Below are 23,427 nucleotides of genomic sequence, written 5' to 3' on the forward strand. Positions count from 1 at the left end.
AACCTGCAAGAATCCAGGAGAATAAGCCAGAAAGGCTCACGGAGCCCATGCTGCCAGTCATCTGAGCCCTGCTAAACCTCAGGTCTAGCAGGGGCAGTCAGTCCCTCTCCAGGTGTTCTGGGAACATTCCAGAATGGCCTGATCTCTCCAACTCTGTATGGGGCCGGTCCAGACCAGGAGGGCCCTATGGAGGCAGATGGGGCCTTGGGCCCTGGACCAAAACACTCATCTGCTTAGCTCGCCTTGCCCCAAGAAGGGAGAGTTTGGAGACAGACTGGAATAAAGGAAATGATCTTCTGGAGTGGGGTCTCTGAGTGCCAGTATTGGCCGGTGTCCTGGACATCACCTCTGCCAGCAGTGAGCGCTGAGCCCCACAGGTGTGTCTGTTCATCCAGTGGTCCTTTTCCTCTAGAAGGAAAGGATGCCTGTGCTACACCTTGCCAGAGCCAGGCCCTTCCCCACCCTGTGCAGTTTGACCAGTGATGAGCTCAGCATCTGGCACCTGACACATCCATCCCACAGGTGTTCCCTGAGTGGCACTTGTGTTAGCCAGGCAGCCCTGCCCTCATATGCCCTCCTGCAGACTCGCCTGTGGGCGCACCATGGTGTATTCGGTTTGATAGCTTAATCACAGTGGTTAGTGCCACAGAGGGAACGGGACAGAATGTGGTCCTGCCGCAGGGGCTGGCTGCAGCCTGCCTGAGGGAGCCCTCGGGGCGGGGCCAAGGGTAGCCCACCTGAGTTATCAGCCCTCCTGGATGCTCCACAGGTCTGAGGGTTGGAGTGAGGGCAGACCAGCCAGGGCACCCTCATTCTCCTGGGAGGATGCTTTGCTTCCTTGGTCTGATGGTCTCTTAGTTACATTACACTCTGGTGTATTCGCGTACTGATTTTTCACAAAAGCTTTTTAGTCTGGAACAGTATGACTTACTGTCAAATTGCAAAAAAAAAAAAAAAAAAAAAAAGTACAGAGAATTCTTGTATACCCATCACCCACATTCTGTAAATATTCACATTTACCGTGTGTATTTTTTATTATAGAATAGCTTTGGTGAGACATAATCTACAGATACATGTTAATTTCTAGTACTTAATTTTACATTAACCGTTTGGTAGGTGTCTACTTTTCCTAATTGTTTGTCTCTCAACAGCCATAGAAAGTAGATTAAGTCCCTAAAGTCCATGTTCACGCCACTGGTCCCTTAGTAAACAGTTGGACGCATGCATGCGTGAGCATAGCTCATAGCTGGGGCTGGGCGTGCTAGAGCTGTCATTGGGTCCGTCTGACTCCCAAGCCTGGGCCCACCTTCCCAGCTGTCCGGGGCTGAGGGCGGTGTGCTCCCAGAATACGCCTGCCGCACCAGGGCTTTGGGGCTTAATAGGGGTCAGAGAGGCCCCAGACTTCCTGATAAAGATGTGCTCACCATGAGAGATGCGATTGCTTACAGTTTCACTGGTTATCAGCAGAGATGAGATTTCTCTTTTTGGGGCTTAATTGGGGTCGGAGAGGCTACAGATTTCGCCACAAGAAATGAGATTTCGCTGGTTATCACCAGCATTTGCAGTTCCCATCAGCTGACTCCACCCCTCACCTCTGCTCACGGCAGCCCCAGCGAGCCACAGTAGTTGACCTGGGTCTGTTGGGTTTGGGATCCCAGACTGATTCCCATTTCTCATCTAACCTTTTCATTCCCTCTGCCATTTGATCGTAATTAGAAATCCCTCTTCCATTTGATCATAATTAGAAATGTTTCTGGGCCAGATGCAGTGGATCACTTGAGGTCAGGAGATCGAGACCAGCCTGGCCAACATGGCGAAACCCCATCTCTACTGAAAATACAGAAATTAGCCGGGCGCAGTGGTGCACACCTGTAATCCCAGCTACTCAGGAGGCTGAGGCAGGAGAATCGTTTGAACCTGGGAGGTGGAGGTTGCAGTGAGCCGAGATGGTGCCACTGTACTCTGGCCTGGGAGACAGTAAGACTTCATCTCAAAAAAAAAAAAAAAAAGAGAGAGAGAGATGTTTTTGTATTGACTCGGATTTGAGGAGGAAGCACTGTCTCAAGCTGAGCCCTTCATTTCCGGCTAGCGCTTTGTAGGAAGTTGCTCCGAAAGACCAGCTGGAGCCCTGGTCAGGAGGGATCAGCGTGTAGGGAGTTTGTTGCTGTATTTTCTCATCTGCCTTGTAACCCAAAAGACAGAAATATCGAACAACCGTGGTCACTCCAGTAGTCATAGCCTGCATGGATTGTCACTGGATGTCACTCGTGCTGCGTTCTTTATCTGGGAGGAATGTGACGCCTAGAGAGGTCCAGTAAACCAAAGACCACAAAGCTAAGGGAGGTGGCAGAGCCCAAACTCAAGTTCATCTTTATGATGCCTAAACCTACTACACCCCCAAAAATGCTGCACCCTCTCCCCGAGCCAGAGAACGATCAGAACACACCCAAGGATCGGCTCCTATAACTGTTGCAGGGAGGACCCCAAATCCCAGAATCTTTGCTGAGCAACAGCCTGGGACCCAGGCTGATGATCTGTCCTTTAGCATCTAACAGGCACATTGGCCTGTTTCCTGCAGGTATTTTGAAGGCGGCGTCTCATCTGTCTACCTCTGGGATCTGGATCATGGCTTTGCTGGAGTGATCCTCATAAAGAAGGCTGGAGATGGATCAAAGAAGATCAAAGGCTGCTGGGATTCCATCCACGTGGTAGAAGTGCAGGTACTGCCTCCCAGCAACTGGTGGCCGGGGCCACTAAGTACAGAATCACACCAAACAGTGCCGCGCTGCTCTCTAGCAGATGCAGTGAGGGGGATGCTATGATCTCTGAACCCCTCATTCTGAGAAATGCCTCCAAGCCATTTGGATAAAGATAAGTCAAGATTGCAGTAGTCGCCAGGCGCGGTGGCTCAAGCCTGTAATCCCAGCACTTTGGGAGGCTGAGACGGGTGGATCACGAGGTCAGGAGATCGAGACCATCCTGGCGAACACCGTGAAACCCCGTCTCTACTAAAAAATACAAAAAACTAGCTGGACGAGGTGGCGGGCGCCTGTAGTCCCAGCTACTTGGGAGACTGAGGCAGGAGAATGGCGTGAACCCGGGAGGCGGAGCTTGCAGTGAGCTGAGATCCGGCCACTGCACTCCAGCCTGGGCAACAGGGTGAGACTCCGTCTCAAAAAAAAAAAAAAAAAAGATTGCAGTAGTCATTAATGATTAAGTTCTCAAAAGAAATACACAATTACAAATGTCCCTTTAAAAACCAGTTGGGATTTTATAAGAAAGATAACATTGTGAGGCCGGGTGCAGTGGCTCATGCCTGTAATCCCAGCAGTTTGGGAGGCTGAGGCAGGCAGATCACTGGAGGTCAGGAGTTCAAGATCAGCCTGGCCAACATGGTGAAACCCCACCTCTACCAAAAACACAAAGAAAATTAGCCAGGCTTAGTGGCAGGTGCCTGTAATCCTAGCTACTTGGGAGGCTGAGGCAGGAGAATCGCTTGAACCTGGGAGGTGGAGGCTGCAGTGAGTTGAGATCACACCACTGCACTCCAGCCTGGGTGACAGAGCAAGACTTTGTCTCCAATTAAAAAAAAGGTAATATTGTGATAATGACCTAGGAAGGGAGATGTTAGGATGACCCTGAATTCAAGGGGCCACTTCAGGCTCTCCCTCAGCTCAACAGATCTCTGTCTTGTCCTTCCAGGAGAAATCCAGCGGCCGCACTGCCCATTACAAGTTGACCTCCACGGTGATGCTGTGGCTGCAGACCAACAAATCCGGCTCTGGCACCATGAACCTCGGAGGCAGCCTTACCAGACAGGTAGAGTTACCCGCTCATAGCCAGTTGCCAGTGCCCACAGGTGCTGGCCTCAGTGCTGACCTGCAGAGATGAGTGAGCAGGTGCCCTAGGGTAAGCATGTTCAGCCAGCTATAAATCCACCACCTAAGGAGGGCTTTGCATTTTCAAATAAAAGCTCTCTGGGCTCTGCAAGGTTGCCCGTAGCTGCTGGCACTCTGCTGGCCTCCTGCTGAGGGAGGTCAGGTGCTGGCGTGGCTCCTCCTTACTCTTCAGGGCACCGCACATCCCCATGCTTCGGGTCATGGTGTGCTGTGAGAAGTGGTGCTTGGCTCTGTTTGCCTTCTCTGTGGCCATGCCCAGCCCATCAGTCAGGCCAGCTCTCTGGGAGCTGCTTACCTGAGCTCAGAGTGTCTGCACCTTGCTGCCCTCAGCCCAGTCCAAGGACCAGCATCAGCGTCACCACAGAGCCTGTCAGAAAGGCAGAAATGTCAGACGCCCCCCCAGACCTAGCATATCAGGATCTCTATTTTCACAAAATTCTCCAGGTAATGTGTGTGCACATTGAAATTTAAGACGTGCCCTACTGGATACCTCTCTCTTATTCATCTTTTGTTTGGGTATCTCTAGCAACCCTTCTCCACGACGTTGCTCCCAGGTTCTGTCTAAGGCAAACTTGGACTTGGACTGGAAGGTACTGCCTTCCCTGAGCAAACTTGCCTCCCCTTCTACCTTAGATGCTCCCATAAGCATCTAGGTGGGTTTAAGAACCTTGTGTAAGGATCCATGTTCAGGACCCTTTACATTCCCATCCCAAGAGAAGGCCTTAATCTTGTGCTGGTGCGGGGCCACAAGATGCTTGGCGTAAAGGGGGAAGAGAAAGCATAGACCAGGTGCACAACTGGGTTTCACAAGGACCCCACTCTGCCTTCGGAGAAGTCGGTATTGGCAGAAACGGCACAGCCTTGGGAGCCTCAGAGGGGCGCCACTTTCTGCAAGGATGCCCTTCCATTCTCGGTTCCAGTAGTCCCTGACTTTCCACTGTGAGAATTCCTTTTAACATCAGAGATATCTTTCAGTAAGATAACTATGCTCTCGATAGCTGTGGATAGAAAACATATGACTGAAAGGATCAGTGTAGTAAATCTTTTTTTTTTTTTGAGACGGAGTCTCGCTTTGTCACCCAGGCTGGAATATAGTGGTGTGATCTCGGCTCACTGCAATCTCTGCCTCCCGGGTTCAAGCGATTCTCCTGCTTCAGCCTCCCGAGTAGCTGGGACTACAGGCATGTACCACCACGTCTAGCTCATTTTTTTGTATTTTTAGTAGAGGTGGGATTTCACCATGTTGGCCAGGCTGGTCTCGAACTCCTGACCTCAAGTGATCCGCCCACCTCGGCCTCCCAAAGTGCTGGGATTACAGGCATAAGCCAGCACACCCAGCCCAGTGTAGTAAATCTTCTAAGTGAATTTGTATTCTACTAGTTACAACAACACCTACATACTTTTAAAAAATAGTGATGCAGGCCGGGCGCGGTGGCTCAAGCCTGTAATCCCAGCACTTTGGGAGGCCGAGACGGGTGGATCACGAGGTCAGGAGATCGAGACCATCCTGGCGAACACCGTGAAACCCCGTCTCTACTAAAAAATACAAAAAACTAGCTGGACGAGGTGGCGGGCGCCTGTAGTCCCAGCTACTTGGGAGGCTGAGGCAGGAGAATGGCGTAAACCTGGGAGGCGGAGCTTGCAGTGAGCTGAGATCCGGCCACTGCACTCCAGCCCGGGCTACAGAGCGAGACTCCGTCTCAAAAAAAAAAAAAAAAAAAAATTGGTGATGCAAGGTGAATGTCAGCCATCATGCCTGGGAGCCTCCCTCCACCTATAGAAGCTCCGCTGCCTCTCTTGTGTCCGAGGGGCTGGAGGCCAGAAGGGATGTTGGGGTCCTCTTTTTGGCGTCTGAGCAGGGATATCGCGGTCCCATCCCGGAACTACTCACTAGTGCTGACAGGGCGGGGGGGAGGGGGTGGTGGTTAGCCTTTTTGCATGGAAGTGGACTCCTATCTTCCAGGGGCCATTAGCTGGGGAGGAGCAGCCAAATCCCCAGACAGCCAGCTCCCCTGCAGCCTGACTCTCCCACATCCTGCCACCTGGGGAGTGGGTGGAAAATCCTGAATCTGTATCCAGAGACTGCTTCCTGCATCACTTACCACTCCAGGCTGTTGATAATTCCACCCGGTTTACAGTGACCTGGACAAATATTTAATCCTCAGCCTTCCTAATAGTTTAAATCAAAGCTGTCAGCCCATGGCCAGAGTCTGGTTCCGGCTTGCCGTGAGCAGTGTCTCCTGCCAAGCTCAACCCAGGCCTGATGAGTGCCTGTCCTCAGCACACCTTGGCCAGGGCTTCGGACCTTGTTTGCATTGCCTTTTGCTCTAGGGGCTTTAATGAGGAAATTCATGCTCTGCCATCATTCTAACGGCTGATCACCTCATTCATTTGAGGTGCATTAAAGCTGGGGCTGGGTTCCAATGTAAGTAACTGCAGAAGAGGGAGGGATTGCAACGAGGTAGACAAATCTAAGTTAATGATGCACAGTTTCTGAGCAAACAGGGGAAGTGAGGGTTGCAGAGCTTGGCTACGGGTCCCAGAGGAGCCTTGGAAGAATGCCTATGCTTGCTTGGGTGGGAGGCGAAGGGTTCCGGGAGAGGTGAGTGGATCGGTGGTAGCATGAACACGCATGGTTTGCAAGCTGTCCCCTTGGATTAGATCGTGACCAAGGTCAGGTTATTCTCGTTTAACAGGTGAGGAAACTGAGGTTCAAACTTAAATAATTTGCCCATATAACTTAACCAGTAAGAAGCAAAGCCAGGATGTGAACCCAGATTTGCTTGGTGAGAAAAAAAATATGCTACTTTCTACCACACCACAGCTGTTGTGGTCTCGATTCATCCTCTGTGCCTGCCATTCGGCGACTGCTAAATAAGCTGTCAGATGGAAGTGCATGGAGCAGTCAGCTCGGTGTAGACAGCACACTGTCTCAGCAGCCGGCGTGGGCAGCTGCAGTGGACCGCTGCAGTGGACCTGTGGCCTCAGAAGCAAGCAGACCCCGCAAACGGGACCGACCCGGCAGAGCCCCACATGGGGCCAGGGCTCCCTAGGCGTGTGCTGAGCAGTGCTGCCCTCTGGGCCCCTCTTGCAGGTGTGCCTTTGTCTTTCAGGATGGTCTCCTGCTGGAGGCCACTTGGCCACTGGGGTGCATTCACTGCTAGAGGCTGTCAGGAGGGCTTTGAGGTTTCTAGGGAGTCCAGTGATCTGATGGGATCTGCGTTTCCAGAAGGTGGTTCTGTCCGTGGGCTTGGGGGATGGGTGGTCAGAGGGAAGCTGTTAGAGTCATCCAGGAGAGAGACGACAAGGGCCTGGATCAGGCAACCCTGGGAGGGTTGGAGGGGACAGCCCTGCAGCAGAGAGGTCAGTGAAGAAGCTAGCGTCCATCTGAGGCAGGAGGTGGCAAGGGCAGAAACGGAGAAGGGCAGGGGAAGAAGGGCAGGCTGGGAGGCATTCTGGAGTGGAGTGGGCAGGGGCTGGACGACCAAGATGTGAGATGGGCGTCAGATGAGAGCCCCCTCACTCGAGTTCCTCCTTACACAGTCCTCACAGCAACCTGGACCTGAGTTTTTTCCTCTGGAAACTTGGCCTCATCCAGGTCACCCACGCTCACATGCCCTTGCCCCACATGTCAGGAAGGAAAGCTACTTGGTTTTGGAGCCATCTCCCCAGGCCCACAGTGCCAGGCCCTAGCCCCAAGAGCCATCCCAGCCAGCATCAGCACCATCAGCAAGGCCCCGTGGGTCCCCAGCTTTCCCAGGGTCCTGTGGCCCAGCCTGCCTCACCCCGGCAGCAGTAGCTGCCCTTCCGTGTGTGTGGTCCTGGGGGCACCCTCGTCTTCCTGTTTCCCACGGCCCATCTGGAGAAGGCTGCCAGCTTCGGCTTGCTGGCATCTCGCAGGGGTCCCTTCCATGGGCACATGAGGGTATGCCCTGGGCCCACTCATATCCCAGTGTAGGTGGCTGATGGTAGGCCAGTGACCGGGGCAGAGCGCCACTCTCCTGGGCACGTGTGACAGAGGTGGAGGGCCTGAGCTGCGCCTGCCCCCCAGCCAGACCACAGCCAGACCAGGCGGCGCTCCCTCCACCCAGCCCTGCATCCGTCATTTTACCTTTTATTTCTCCCACCTCCAACCACCAAAAGATGTTTCTCAGGGACGTCAACTGGAAGACAAGGTAAATAGCTAGTCTTCTAGCAGATTCCCGCGGCAGTGGGACTGTCGGAGAGAAGGTGAGCCGCAAGCCAGCCAGATCATACCTTCCTGCCAAGACTTGCGGATGCATGTGAGGAAAGGCGGGCAGAAGGTGCCCGCTAGCACACTGCCACGTGGGCCCCCGTGGGAGGGTTGTAGAGCAAGTGAAAAAAGGTTGCAGAGGAAGTTGTACTGAGAGGTCACTTCTGTGTGACAGCAGAGACGTGGGAAAGAGGCGAAACTGTAAATCTCTGGAAAGAGATCGAAGGTTTCCCATCCGGGGAAGGGCCTGCAGATGTTCGTTTGATATTTTCTCAGCTTCTAAGTATTTAGAAATGAAGGTGGAATGTTTTGTTGAGTGGGGAGATCAGGCGGGTCATTGGCTAGTGAGCCCTCTCTCCCCACTCAGCAGTAGACACCCCCAATATATCTTGAGGCAGTAAAACCCCGGCAGGCACTTGCCTGTGTATCCTAGCAGGAACATCCTCTTTGACTCGTGTTTGGCAGTCAGGCCAGGCAGTATATTTTTGTCACAGGGAAGAAGCCCATTGCCCTTCCAGATGCAGGGAACAAAGGGTGGGCTGGGCCCAGCTTGGCAGTTCCAGGAGTGCACGCTCGCTGGGGAGGCCTGGCTGCAGCTGCACACATGCTCCTCGTGTCCCGTGGGGTTGCCTGGGTTTGGGGGTGGAGATGCTTGAGCAGCACAGCTTCGAGGGGCGGCTGGGTTTTTGTCAGATGACCTGGGGTGGAGTGACCAGCGCCTGGCTGAGAAGGAAAGCTGGCCTGCGACAGGCTCCCCACAACCATCCCATGCTATGAAGGACAGAAACAGGAGAGGAAGGGACTGGAGATCCCTGGCGGGAGGTGGCTGAGGCAGGGATGGACCCTGCTCAGGTTTTCTGAGCCCTGGATTGTGGTTTGTCCTTCAGTTTTCTAGTAAAAGATGTAGATGAAATTGAGCCAGCAGAGAGATCTCATAAAAGGAAGCAGGTTTCAGGATCACCCAGACCTTGGTTCAGATCCTAACCCGGGAACTTTCCAGCTCTGTGGCCTAGACAGACCTCCCCCTCTTTGAAGCTCAGTGTTGATAGTGCTCATTTTCAAAGATAATAGTTCCAGCACTTTGAGAGGCTGAGGCAAGAAGATTGCTTGGCCTGGGGTTCGAGATCAACCTGGACAACAGTTGCCCTGCTCCCCACCCCTTCCCCCCTCCCAAAAAACCAAAAAGTTATCCGGGTGGGGCGGCACCTGTGGTCCCAGCTTCTTGGGAGGCAGAGATGGGAGGATCACTTGAGCCCAGGAGTTTGAGGTTATAGTGAGCTATGATTGCACCGTTGCTTTCCAGCCTGGACAGCAGAGCAAGACCCTATCTCTAAAAAACGTAATAAACAAATTTTATTAAAAAAAAAAAAAACTGGGCGCAGTGGCTCATGCCTGTAATCTCAGCACTTTGGGAGGCTGAGGCAGGTATATCACGAGGCAGGTGGATCACGAGGTCAAGAGTTCAAGATCAGCCTGACCAACATGGTGAAACCCCATCTCTACTAAAAATACAAAAATTAGCTGGGCGTGGTGGCGCACACCTGTAATCCCAGCTACTCAGGAGGCTAAGGCAGGAGAATCTCTTGAACCCGGGAGGCAGAGGTTGCAGTGAGCTGAGATCGCCTCACTACACTCCATCCTGGGTGACAGAGCGAGACTCCATCTCAAAAATAAAGGAAAGATCATTGTAAAGTAGAAATAAAAAACTATTTTTACACACAGTTTTATGCTCAATAAATAATAACTTTGCCAGGCGCAGTGACTCATGCCTGTAATCCCAATACTGGGAGGCCAAGGCGGGCAGATCACTTGAGCTCAAGAGTTTGAGACCAGCCTGGGCAACAAAGTAAGACCCCGTCTCTACAAAAAATACAGAAATTAGCCAGGTGAGGCAGCATGTACCTGTAGTCCCAGCTACTCAGGAGGCTGAGGTGGGAGGATGGCCTGAACCTGGGAGGCAGAAGTTGCAGTGTGCCGTGATAACAACACTGCACTCCAGCCTGGGCAACACAACTAGACCCTGTCTCAAAAATAAAAATACAAACAATAGCTTTTACTGCTACTGCCACATGTCTTGCAAGGAGAGACTTTTAGAACATGTACAATTCTAGATTCAAAATTTTCCTAACCTGGGCAACCCTAACTTTCCCTGGGAGGCCGTCTGACCACCATCGTCTGGCCTGGCTGCACACCGGCTCCTGGCCTCCGACCCACAGCACAGTGTGGTGACCAGGAGGACGCCAGAGGCCAGAAAAGGCCTGGGGATGGGGCTGTGCTTTGACAGTCGGCGAGAGCTGCCATTCTGGCAGGCCCCGCTCTAGGCCTTTTGTGTACATTTGTTTATTTAGTGCGAGGTGAAGGCAAGGAAACGGAGGCCTGGTCCAGGCCCTTTCCTCTCGGGCTGTAGCACAGGAGCTGGGCGGCCTCAGAGCTGTTGAGTGGGGCCCACGCCTTAGGGCTGTGCCCTCTGGGTCCTGCTAGAAGATGCCGCGTGGCAGTGGGAGGTGTAATATAGCCCCTCTGGGGGAAAGGCTTCCGGCTTCCAAATGCTTGCCTGTGTTAGGGCCATGGGGAGGGGGAGAGGTGCCTGCTGGGGACACGCGGGTCAGGCTCTGGCTTCAAACTCCATTGGAACCACCTTGTGGAACATCTGTGCAGCCACAGCACATAAAAATGTTTTCCTTCTGGCAGCCACTTTTATAAGGATGTAATAATATATGCAGTGCACAAATGGTTCTATTTTTGGTGGGTTGGTATTGCCAGCGAGCTGACCCTGACCAGGTGTGGAGGGGAGTGAGCAGGGGTGGGTGAGGGGGCTGTGGAAATATGGCCGGGTGCGCTGAGCCCTGTGCCCCTCACTCCCCAGGTGCCTTTCTCCTTCCGTCCCCAGCCCCTGCATGGCCATTTACGTGGGCTCAGCCTCTCTACCACAGGCTGAGGCCCGCTGTGTTCTGGGGAATCAGTCCGCTCCTGGGGACAGTGCTGCACACTGCAAGCCTTCTCCACCCAACCTCTTCTACCTTTGGTGGCCATGGGGTTTGGCCTGTTTGTTGGAAGGTGGCTCTTGATTCTGAAACACAAAGATAGGAACGAAGAGGCCAAATTGCTGATGTGACTGGACTTGCCCAGATGACCCAGGACCTTTGCCGACGGCCCAGGCCTCACTTTGGGCTGTTGGTGCCCATTTAAAATGGGGCCCACAGTGAGCCCCAAACCCTCATTCCTTCCCTAGGGTGGCCGGGAAGCTGCCGTCCACATGGAGCTGGGGAGGAGGAGAGACTCTGATTTGCTGGAAGGACCTCATTCATTTCCATCCGACCCCCAGGCTTCCCTGCCCGCAGAGCTGACTCCACCCAGCCCTGAGCCTGGGCACAGTAACCACCTCCACGTCGGGGAGAGCACACGGTCCCCGGGGGCCGGCAGGCAAAGTTCTTTTTGAAGATGGGTGGATGGAGCCCCCTCCCTCCTGAGGGTGCGCCCCAGCTCCTGTTCAGCAGACAGCCCACCCCATCATCTTGGCACCAGGGTTTTGCTAGTGGCAGATAAAGATGATGTTCCAGCAGACACTCCAGTGCTGCCACGGGTGGCTTGTTTATTAGACCCGAAATGAGAACTGTCAGTCTGAAGTTCATGGGCACTCACTACTCCTGTTTTATGGAGACCTCCTGGAGTCTGAGGGTCGAGATTCCTCAGGATGACTCACCAGAGTGTGCCAGGACAGGTGGGAGCAGAGAAGCCGGTCTTTCTAGCATTTCTCTCCCTCTTTTCCACTAGTCCTCAGCAAAACAGTCTTGCCAGATCCAGGTGTCTGTTTTTCTGCAGAGATTTACTGTTATGACTTGGGAGGCAGCAGGTTCTGGACTGTTGCCCTCACCTAGACCCCCTCCTTGTCAGATGCCATCCGCTTTCTCAGACTCGTCGGTCTCCTGGACCACATTACTTTGTGAGCAGATGCCTGTCAGGGACAGCTCTATCAGAACAGACCGAGTCTAGCCCAATGAGCCATGATGTTCTCTCACTGCTCGGTCCCCCTCTGCCATCTGCAGTGACATAGGCTGGATCTGTTCTCCCGGAAGACAGCAGGCCTTCAGAGCCCTGCCAGATTCTCTTGGGTCTCCCCTAACCCACACACATCTCCCCCGTGCCCCCCCGAGACCTGGATAGCCCTAGTTCTTTTCCATTTCTTGGTGTCAGGGTGTTCAGACCTTTTAAGCAGATGAACTCTAACTCATTCAAAACTTTTAAAACCCAGTGCCTTAGCAGGATACAGTGGCACGCGCCTCTAGTTCCAGCTGTGTGGGGGATTGCAGGAGTTCCTGTCCAGCCTGGGCAACGTAGCAAGACCTCGTCTCTTTAAAAAAAAAAAAAAAAAGGCCGGGCGCGGTGGCTCACGCCTGTAATCCCAGCACTTTGGGAGGCCGAGGCGGGCGGATCACAAGGTCAGGAGATCGAGACCACGGTGAAACCCCGTCTCTACTAAAAATACAAAAAATTAGCCGGGCGAGGTGGCGGGCGCCTGTAGTCCCAGCTACTCGGGAGGCTGAGGCAGGAGAATGGTGTGAACCCGGGAGGCGGAGCTTGCAGTGAGCTGAGATCGCGCCACTGCTCTCCAGCCTGGGCAACAGCGTGAGACTCCGTCTCAAAAAAAAAAAAAAAAAAAAAAATGCCCTAAACTGAATCCAGCCCTGCAGATGTAGCCAGGCCAGGACAGAACAGAGGGGAACCACTGCCTTCTCACGCAAGCGGTGGGGCCTGGCAGCTGCAGCGTCTTCATCATGCGATGGGATGGGAACACCTCCCCTTATCTGGGCACAAGGAATACTGTCATTGATGCACCTTCAAGTTGCGCCAAAGCTTTCCTAGTAGCCACATCTCGTCTTGTCAAGCTTGAGATTCTCTAAAAACCACAAGTCTCTTCATAGGAAATGTTTGCAGGTCAGCAGTTCCCCATTTTGTACTCCATGAAATGCACCCTTTTTTTTTTTTTTGAGACGGAGTCTCGCTCTGTCACCCAGGCTGGAGTGCAGTGGCCGGATCTCAGCTCACTGCAAGCTCCGCCTCCCGGGTTTACGCCATTCTCCCGCCTCAGCCTCCTGAGTAGCTGGGACTACAGGCGCCCGCCACCTCGCCCGGCTAAGTTTTTGTATTTTTAGTAGAGACGGGGTTTCACCGTGTTAGCCAGGATGGTATCGATCTCCTGACCTCGTGATCCGCCCGTCTCGGCCTCCCAAAGTGCTGGGATTACAGGCTTGAGCCACCGCACCCGGCCTGAAATGCACCCTTAAGCCTAAATATCTGACTTGAATTTGCCCCGGCACATTTAACTGGCATGGTGAAGTAGGAAGAGCAAAGGCATTGGAATCTAACAGTGATTCTTGCATCTTTAAGCTTCAGTTTCCTTCTGTAGCTAGCCCAGGTTTCCGGGTTCTGTATTAACCCTGTGACCATCTAAACCCTTGACACAGTCGATAGGAAGCTGGTCATTCTCTCAGCCGGGCCTTTACTTAAGTCCTGGACAAACAAGTTGACCAAGGGCATGCAAAGACTGCCACAGGGTGCCCCATAATATATGCAGTGCACAAATCATTCTATTTTTGGTGGGTCGGTATGGCAGTGAGCTGACCCTGACCAGGTGTGGAGGGGAGTGGGCAGGGGTGGGCGACGGGGCTGTGGAACTGTGGCCGGGTCCCCACCCCTATCGGCAGAGGCTCCATCCTCCCCTTCCTCTCAGCCACAGGTGCAGGATGGTAGACGAGAACTTGCCAGAAGGATGCAACCCTATTTAAGTAGTTGTGTTTTCTTCCAGCCCAGCATCCCCACCAAAACAGGAAAAGAAGTATTCTCGTGCAGGGCTTGTTCATAGTGAGCCTGGCTGGCTCCTCGTGATCTCTGACTTTAAAATGTGCCAGCAGATAATTTTAATGATCCCATCAAAAATTGTTGTCTGGATCAGTTTCAAGCTAGCATTTCCTTGCAGAGGCCATTCTTCCTTTTTTGACAAAAGTCGGGTCGGCCAGGTGCAGTGGCTCACACCTGTAATCCCAGCACTTTGGGAGGCCGAGGCAGGTGTATCACCTGAGGTCAGAAGTTCAAGACCAGCCTGGCCAACATGGCAAAACCCCATCTCTACTAAAAATACAAAAAAAAAAAAAAAAAAAAAAAAAAAAAGGAAAGCCAGGCGTGTTGGCGGGCACCTGTAATCCCAGCTACTAGGGAGGCTGTGGCAGGAGAATCACTTGAACCGGGGAGGCAGAGGTTGCAGTGAGCCGAGATTGTGCCATTGCGCTCCAGCCTGGGCAACAAGAGTGAAACTCCATCTCAAAAAGAAAAAAACAAAAAAAATAGACAAAAGTCAGGTCAGCCACTGCCGCCCCCCAGTGTCAAAGATTGCAGTCACAGGTCAGGTCTGCCCCGACCCTGCAAGCCTGATTGTTTAAAGTGACTTGGTTCTTTCCTGCCCTCTGCTCACCCCCTTAACCAGGTTGGTTCCACCTTTCGCAGCCTGAAAGTCGATCTCCCTGATGAGGAGAAGTAGAAATAGGTGAGAAGCAACAGAGCCGTACCCTCTGAGACGGGATCTCCCCCCAGCCTCCACCCGTCTCCTGGTTCCAAAGAGAGGAACCCGCCTTTTGCTGGTTTTTCTTCTATGGGCCTGAACTCATTTTGAACTCTACCCTTTCTGATGCTGTTCTTTTCTTCCTCTTTCTTTCTTTATTTCAGCTTCCACATTTTATTTCAACATCAGTCATGGTAGCTACAGATTCTTACTTTCAGTGTAGTAACATTGAGCATTTATGTGCCTAGCACTCTTCCAGGCACCCTGTGAGTTATGAGACAGGCACATCTCTCCTTAAAGAATTTATATTCTTGTCAGGGAAATAAGGCTTCAGATAAGAAAAAATTGGAGGGAAAGTGCCGAATTCCTTCTTCCCTAACCTGCCTCCATTTCCTCCCTCCTCCAAGTGGAGATGATTGGGTCAGAGCCAGTTCTTCCTGGGCGTGGGAAGAGGAGATGGGGCTTGAGTGCTGCCGCCCCCCTCATCACCTCAGTCTGTATTGAGACTCTCGCTCAAACTCCCCTCACAGAGTAGAACAAACGGGCCCTGGCGCGAGGAAGGGTTTAACCCAGGCTCTGCCATTGCCACCTGCATGACTAGGGTGAGCCACTAAATCCCTGTGGCCTGGAGTCTCCGTCAGAGGTTGTCTGTCCTTCCCCGCGAGACCGCAGCAGATGGCACCCCAAAGCCACCATTCGGGAGCGTCAGGGCGCAGCAGCAGCCCGGGAGCTTCCCCTGCAGTGTCAGGCCCTGAACCCAGGGTGGACGGCCTGGCCTGGGCCTGCCAGTAGAGGCCTGAAGACAAACCGAGCGAGTCTTCTCCAGTTGGCTCGGGTGAGCCGGTGTCTGTCAAGAGCCTCTGCCTTTGCCCTCCCTGCTGTGGCTCTGGGCATCTGCCTGCTCTACCATGGGCAGCAGCAAAATCTTCTCCCTTGAAAGTGGGGGCCCTGGGCTTCTGCCGGCTGGGCTCTTCATGGTCTGAAACTGAAGTCGGTTTGTGCTTCAGTTCCCAGGCTGCAAAAGTGGCCTTGTCATACCTGCAGCTGGCTCCACGGTGGGAACAATAGGCTCTTTGCAGACCGTGGAGATGGGCTGGGCTGTCTGCCGTTCTCAGAAAGCCCCGGCTTTCTCTGACTTGGAATGTTTCTGTCTTTTGCAGATGGAGAAAGATGAAACTGTGGGTGACTGCTCCCCACACATAGCCAACATCGGGCGCCTGGTAGAGGTGAGTGGCCGGGGCTCTGGCTGGCTCCTGTGTTGGCCCACGGCAGTGACACTGCACCCCCGGCACCGCTGTGCTGGCCTCCTTCTCTGCTGCTTTCTCCCAGCTCCACAGCAGCCGGCAGAGCGCTGCTTGGATTTTGCCCTGGCCTCATATTTTCGGAGCCTCTGATTTGGATGCCAGCAGGCTGTGGCTTCAGGGCCACCTCCTGCTCCCCCCCCGACCCGGGCTCCCAGAAGACTCTGCTCAGGCGCTGGCTCTGGGGCGCACTAGGTCTTGTCTCCCCTGATCGCCTGGGTGTGAACAGGGCCCTGCGCTGGGAGAGGAAGCAGATGCCAGAAATGCCAGTGGGCCCTGGAGTGGCTTCAGTTGCGGCTGCCTTGGCCCTCCTGTCACCACGTTGTTTGGGAAGGCAGGGAGGTGCTCTCCGGTTTCACAGAATTGTTCACAAAATTAGTGGGGAGTCTGAGGGGCGGTGATGTGGTTTAGACCAGCTCCCAGGCATGGGCAGAGTTGGCCGCCAATACCTGGGTACTGGCTTCCTCCCTTCCTGAGGACGGGAAGGCGCCTGGAGCACAGATGGCAGGTGGGGTCTTGGCAGCCTGGAGCCCGCTCACCCGTGCCCCAGAGCAGGTGTGTGCTGCCCTCCAGTGGCCATAGTGGGGACTGCAGGGCTGGCGGGTGGAGAGAGGGCGTTGGCCTCAGGGTTCCTGACCGTTTGCCAAGGCGCTGACCGACCTCCCTTCCAGGACATGGAAAATAAAATCAGAAGTACGCTGAACGAGATCTACTTTGGAAAAACAAAGGATATCGTCAATGGGCTGAGGTAATGTACCAGAAAGCACACGCTTTAGAAGCAGAAAGAGGGGTTTGAACCCTGGCTCTGCCAGTTACTAGCTGTGTGGTCTTGGGCCTCGGTTTTCTCATTTTCAGGCTGCAGTGCCCCTCTTCTAGGATGATCATGATGGTGATTTTGGAAAGTAAAGTCCTGGTGTGTCATCTGCACTCTCAGTAGCAGCTGTCGGTCCCTACCTGTACCGTTTTCTGGGGCACGTTCACCCTAGCAGCCATTGGTACCCTTGCCCCCAGAGCCTCCTCAGCCCTGCAGTTTGTCAGTCCCCACTCAAAAATCTGCCCAGCCCCTCCAGCCTGGGCCTAGGGGAGCCATGACACTACATCCCAGGCAGCCCGGCCGCCTCTGGCTGGCCTGCTTTCCGAGACAGCAGAGCACAATGTGCAGGCAGGGCCCTCAGCCCGGGCCTTCTCAGGGGGCCCCCAGCCTCTCTGACGTCCTCTGCCAGGGCTCTGCTACCAGTGGCCAGTGTCCTGCACTGTCCCACCCACCTCGTGCCCTCGTCTCTGCAGTGTCAGCCTGAACAAAAGCTGGGGGCTCTCTGGACCCTCCAGGTCCATGGTGGACAGAGCAGGAGGCAGGCCTCTGACATGAGGCCAGAGCCCAGCTGGGGGCAGTAGACAGCTGTGGAGTGAGCACTGGCCTTGGAGTCAGGAGGCTGGGATCTCCCCTAAGCTCTGTCATCCTGAGCTGTGTGGCCTCTGGCACTCCTCAAAGAGGCCCTTGTCCGATGGAGGAGGCAGGGTCGGCTGAGATGGTGAATCTAGAACACGCTCTGCAGTCCAGCAGCACCATGTGAGTCGGGCCATGCTATGCCCTTAGCAGCCAGCCCTCTCACCCACTGCCGTGACATAGCTCTCACAGCCCAGCCCAGAGGAGAGGCAGGTTGCAGTTCTGTTGCTGCACCAGCTCATGGACTGGGGTGGGTGACAGATTTCAGTCGCCTGCTTTACAGTTTTAAAACAGAGGAGTCCTCCTCTTTGGACCCTGGTCTTCTGATCTCCTGCCCACCTGGGGGAGGTTTGGTCTTCATGACCTGTGACAGGGTCAGAGCCCAGTGGTCCCTGGTGTTAGGCCTGCCACCTGCAGCCACTGCCCAATACACCAAACGCACTTTCCCGCCCAGCCAACCTACACAGTCCCCAGGCAGTGGCTGGGAAGTGGGGGAGAGAAGCGGAAGAGCCTATGGGTGGTGGTGGCGAGCCCCTGAAAACCACGGCCACCGCCAGCGTGGGCCTCTGCAGCGGTGATACCACTCTACAGCCCAGAGCCGCTGCGGCACCCCCCTTCCGCCTCGTGGGTCTCCCTGAATTTCCTCCTCAGCTGTGGCCCCCTGCGTTCCTGGCTTCTCGTGGTTCTCTTCCCTCCCACTCCACTCATCTTGAACACTCTCTGTAGATCTATTGATGCTATCCCTGACAACCAAAAGTTTAAGCAGTTGCAGAGGGAGCTCTCTCAAGTGCTGACCCAGCGCCAGATCTACATCCAGCCTGATAATTAAGCCGATCCAGGTACCCTGCCTGAGAGCCGCGAGACCCTCCCCACTAAAACAGGACTCACCAACCCGCCGAGACCCTGCCGGTCCGGCTGCTGCTGCGCGGCCATTTAAAACACCACTAACCCCCACGTGTGCTCCCGGCCGGTGCGCAGCCGCATTCCCGTGTAGCCGCGGCCCCGTGTAACACGGCACCTATCACGTGTGTGCGCTTTCCACTCTGGGCGGAGGTTGGGTGTGGGGAAGACGGCTGATTTTTTGGCTTTTGCTTCTGAAAAAACCCAGGCCAAGGGACGGATGCTGCCTCTCCAGCAGCAGCCCCTTGTGTGCACCGGCCTGACTGTCCCCAGGGCAGGGGTCTGCGTGCCGTCCACTCCCCATGCTTCAGAGGAGCCTTGGATGCTGGTGCAGGGATCCTAGAAGCCTTATAAGCCCCTGCTCAGCGGTACATTGGCTGTCCAGGGCTAGCTGGCTTGGAAGGGGTGACCTCCGCTCTGATCTCGGAGTCTCTGGGGTTGGAGGGCAGAGTCAGGGCTGGACTCCACCCCGGCCGGCCCCGATGCTCTGCTGGAGCTGCCTGGACGCCCAGTGCAGACTCGGCCTCAACCAGCATAACCTTCCGCCCCTAACGAGCTGCAGCTGTTCCTTTAAACAGGTTCTGCGGATGGAAAGGAAAATAGTCTTGCTTGTTGGTAATGGCCAAGAACCATGACTTGAGCTTGTGACAGATCCAGATGTAGGGAAGGAGGCAGCATCCCTGGAGAGCAGGAGGGAAACTTGTCTGTAAAAGAAGGCATTTGGAACCCTGCCAGCTGGGGCTGCAGAGTCCAGGTCCAGGGGCTCCACACTGAAGGCCCACCCCAGAAGGGGTGCAGCAGGCTTTCCAAGGTGGAGGTGGGGGTCAGGCACTTAGAAAACCAGGCGGAGCTGCTTTTCCAAGGCCGTGGGACTTAAGTGCACCAGTCTAGTCTGTGTGTGCCAACTTAAGGCCCAAGACTCCGGTCAGCCTCACAGTGGGGCCATCAGGCATTTCCATCGTGGCATTGAGAAAAAACCCTTTTTAAGGTACACTGTGATGGTGCAGTTACCTGGCCGCCCACTGGGGGCGTCCTGGCGTAGAAACCCTGACAGCCAGGTCTGCTTAGGACGACTCCTCCCTCCCACAGAGGCGAGCTCTGTCTCCAAGCGCTGATTCGAGGGTGCTTGGCCGTGACCTTCCCAAGCTCTGTCCCTTAAATGAGCCCCCTGCTCCTTCCGCCTTCCACCATTTCACTTCTAACTTCCTGTGTCTAACTTGATTCTGGCTCTGGAACTTTCTCCTTTGTGCAGTCCAGCCAAGACCTGATGGGCTTGGCTCTTCCTTCCCAGAAGAGCCAGTGACCACCCAGGCTAGGGGTCTTGTGCGCTGCTGCTTTGCCCACCGCATCTCCTGCTGGCCATGTTGACCTCCCGCTGTGAGCTTGGCAAGAAGCCCCTGGGGAATCGGCTGAGATTTGGAGCCTGAGGGTCATGAGGGCTGATGCCTTTGGCTGCTGCAGAGCCAGGGACAGTCCTGGGAAGATACTCAGAAACGTGTAGTTCCCCAGCATGAACCAAATGTCCGCGTTTCTCCTGGGAGTTTTCTCAGTTGTATGCAGCTTGCTTCCAGGTCTTGTCTGTGGCACCTGCTGAGTATTTTGAGGGCTCTTCCTGTGACTTGTAGGGATTCAGTAGCCGGAACTCAATCTGGGTGCTGTTGCTTCTCCTGGGCCCTGCTTCACTTCTATTTACCCATTTTTGCATTTGGGGACTGATTTTTCTGATTCTTCCTTCCCATGGCTGGTGTGAATCAAACGTGAGAGTCCAGCTGAGTGCACCCTCCGTAGCACTCTTGGGCAGCCCTCTACCCACTCCTTCCACTGCTTCTAAACTGTTATAAAACCCACTTTTAGGAAGTCATTGCCTAACCAATATGTTGGGTAAATTTGACAAAATGATCAAAGAATTGCTAGCGGGCATTCCTCTGGGCCTCAGTTTCCGGATCTGTAAATTGGATTGATAGCTTTTTTTTTTTTTTTTTTTTTAAAGCCTTGACTTTGCTCTTTTTTGTTGTTGTTGTAGAGATGGGGTCTCACTGTGTTGCCCAGGCTGGTCTCGAACTCCCGGCCTTAAATGATCCTCCCGCCTTGGCCTTCCAAAGTGCTGGGATTATAGGCTTGAGCCACCACATCTGACTGGGTTGATAGTTGAGACTACCCCAGGATGCCCGTAAGAATTAAATGAGATAATATATGTGAAAGGCGTTTTGTAGACTACGAAATCTCCACAAGCCTTCATTGTTTCTGGCTTTGTTGATGAGTGTCCCCACACATATGTGAATGCAGTCACCTTGAACGTTTCCCCACAAATCCAGAATCTGACAGCAGGGATCCCAGGGGCACTTGGCTCTCCTGTGCCGCCCTTTGCAGTCCAGGCTGAGGGGTTTTCTGGGCCAAGTTAACAGCGGGTGGTACCTCACAGCAGAGGCCTGAAGCACCTGCTGCGTGAGCCTTGAACACGGTGTGCTCAGAAACAGAGACACTGGTTCCTACCCACTGCCAGGGCTGGGAGAACTGCTGCACCTTGCACTTGTGGGGTGAGGAATGAGGCTCTCCTGCTGGGCAGGGCCTGGGCAAGGGGGAAGCTTTTCTAGAGGAACCCGCATGGCGCCAGAGCCCTCACGTCTTAGCCCCTGGCCTGAGTCCCCAGCCAGCAACCCAGGGTAGCTGTTCTGAAGCAGAGGGACTTTGTTCCATTGTGCTTGGAAGCCCAGAAGCCACCTTGTGGCTTAGGGTGACATGGGGATCTACACACAGAGGAGTGAACTTAGGGTTCTAGTGACTATGGCCGGGTCACCGGCGGCCAGGGGCAGAGATGAGCACCTGTCCATGTAAGGCATATGCCACCCCCCCAGGGCCTGGCAAGGTGCAGAGGGTGCAGGTCTCGGCCATGTGCCCCTTCACCCCTCTCTGAGAGGGGCAGATGCCCAGCCCAGTGACCCAGAGCCTCACCCCGGGAGGTGGGTCCATGCAGCAAACCAGCCAGGCACTGGCATGGTGGCCCCCAGGCCCCCACCGCCTCACCAATCCCTGTTCAATCTGTTGATAACGCCTTTCCTCCCTTGCAGGTCTGTGCAGACTTTTGCAGACAAATCAAAACAAGAAGCTCTGAAGAATGACCTGGTGGAGGCTTTGAAGAGAAAGCAGCAATGCTAAACCTCTGCTTCATGCTAACCAGACACGCCGTGCACTCGTTAGATTCCTTTCTTAGAAAACTCGTTTTCTGCTCCCTCCCCTCGTCCCTTCCCTCCCCGACAGGTCACATAACAGCTGCATCATTGACTGCACAGCGCCATCTCTCCCTGAGAATAAAGCCGATAGCCACCCTCCTCCGGCTCCGAGCCTGCTTCCGCCACACCTCGCTCTCAGCTCTCTCCACATTTCCATAGAGACCATGTGGTTTTTGTTCACCCGGGCCCCCTGTCTTCCTCCCCGTCCCCCCATTTATAGGCATAAAATCCACTGTCTGCCAGCCTCCCTTCCCTCCCACCTTTTTGTTACATTGGTGTAAAAAATGTAAAACAAAAAAATTTTATGAACTAACTGTGGTGTGTGAAAGAGAGAAGAAAAACTGGAAATCTTATTCCGTGTGTGTTTGGGAGTTGCTTGGGGTTGGGGGTCGTGGGGACAGGGGACAGCTCTGGGAGCAGAGGTGGCCCTCGGTGCCGTCCTGCGGAGACTCGCCCGTCCCACGGAGGCCGCGGGGTGGGGGCTGGGGGGGGCCGCCGACAGTTCCGCTCTTCCGGCCAGGTGCTTTTCTGTCAATTTCTATGGAATGCAAAAGGAGGTTTTTGTTTTATTTTGTTTTTTTGTAAAGCTTAAAAAAATCTACATCTTATACTTGAGCCTCCATACTTAAAAAAAAAAAAAAAAAGAAAAAAATTAATAAAAAAGAAACTGGGACGCAGTTAGCGCTGGCCTTCTGTGTTCCTTCTCGCCGGCCTCACTTTCCAAGCGCGTGTGGCCGTGGCTGCGCGCTGGCTCCAAGCGGGGACGTGTGTGGGCCCTGCTCACAGCAGCAAGGAAGTGTCCGGTCCCCGGCCCCGCCGCCCTGAAAACACACCGGGCATGTGATGAGGTGCAGGGTCCCTGTCCCTTTCCGCTCTCCGCCGTTGGAGGCCACAGGCACCAGCAAACACTGTGTTCTGGCGCTGCCCCACACGCCTCCCACCGCCTTCCCACTGTGCCTAGTGCAAATGCGAGGCAGCCGAGGCTCATTTGCAGTAATTCAGCCAAGACGCACAGAGCACAGAGCCAGAGTCTGCCTTCTCCCCTCCAAAATGCCCCAGGGAAGATCTGAAGCAAATCTCAAAGTCCCTGCCCATACCACCCCCCATCTGTCCGTGGCCAATCAGCGGGCTCCACATCCTGGCCAGCCCATCTGTTTGAGGTCCCTGGCTCCTGGGTCTGATGCAGCACCTTTTTTTTTTTTTGAGACAGAGTTTCACTCTTGTTGCACAGGCTGGAGTGCAATGGCGCAATCTCGGCTCACCGCAACCTCCGCTCCCGGGTTCAAGCGATTCTTCTGCCTCAGCCTCCTCGGTGGCTGGCATTACAGGCATGTGCCACCACGGCCAGCTAATTTTGTATTTGTAGTAGAGATGGGGTTTCTCCATGTTGGTCAGGCTGGTCTCGAACTCCCGATCTCAGGTGACCCGCCCGCCTCAGCCTCCCAAAGTGCTGAGGTTACAGGCGTGAGCCACTGCGCCCGGCCGTTGCAGTATCTTTATGGAGTGCAAGTACCATGGCATACAGAGAGCACAGAAGCCCCTGCCCCCTGAGGTCCTAGTGCCAGGTGGAGAACACAAGCAGGCTCCAGCCATGGGCCATGAGGAGACGCACCCAGCGAGCCACTCCCCATGGGCACACGGGTGCTGCAGCCTCCGGGTCATGTTAGCAAGGTGCCTAGCACACAGAAGGGCCCAGCGAGCCATTCCCCATGGGCACACGGGTGCTGCAGCCTCCGGGTCATGTTAGCAAGGTTCCTGGCACACAGAAGGGGCTGGGAAAGCAAACATTTTGCTTTTCATTTTCTTTCATGCTAAAGTTTTATCCAGGACCATCAAGGTAGGGACAGGGGCCACTGCAGT

The 23,427-nt window shown here is 54.4% G+C and overlaps 1 protein-coding gene and 1 pseudogene across 4 annotated transcripts in view; both read left to right on the forward strand.

The window, feature by feature from the left end:
* Nucleotides 1-22,244, forward strand: part of CAPZB (capping actin protein of muscle Z-line subunit beta) — a 148,426-nt gene extending 126,182 nt beyond the window's left edge. For 2 of the 4 annotated variants that reach the window (XM_045386946.3, XM_045386953.3), the window contains 6 exons: nucleotides 2,579-2,720; nucleotides 3,703-3,819; nucleotides 15,850-15,915; nucleotides 16,662-16,738; nucleotides 18,164-18,276; nucleotides 21,406-22,244. In XM_045386946.3, the coding sequence (XP_045242881.1) occupies nucleotides 2,579-2,720; nucleotides 3,703-3,819; nucleotides 15,850-15,915; nucleotides 16,662-16,738; nucleotides 18,164-18,266 (505 nt within the window). In that variant the 3' untranslated portion in view covers nucleotides 18,267-18,276; nucleotides 21,406-22,244. The remainder of the gene's footprint in view (nucleotides 1-2,578; nucleotides 2,721-3,702; nucleotides 3,820-15,849; nucleotides 15,916-16,661; nucleotides 16,739-18,163; nucleotides 18,277-21,405) is intronic. The other 2 variants (XM_065528905.2, XM_045386963.3) reach the window with 1 other exon arrangement.
* On the forward strand, nucleotides 6,799-9,505 carry LOC135967101 (uncharacterized; annotated as a pseudogene).
* Nucleotides 22,245-23,427: the final 1,183 nt, after the last annotated feature.

Source organism: Macaca fascicularis, chromosome 1 (assembly GCF_037993035.2).
Source record: "Macaca fascicularis isolate 582-1 chromosome 1, T2T-MFA8v1.1".
NCBI lineage: Eukaryota > Metazoa > Chordata > Mammalia > Primates > Cercopithecidae > Macaca > Macaca fascicularis.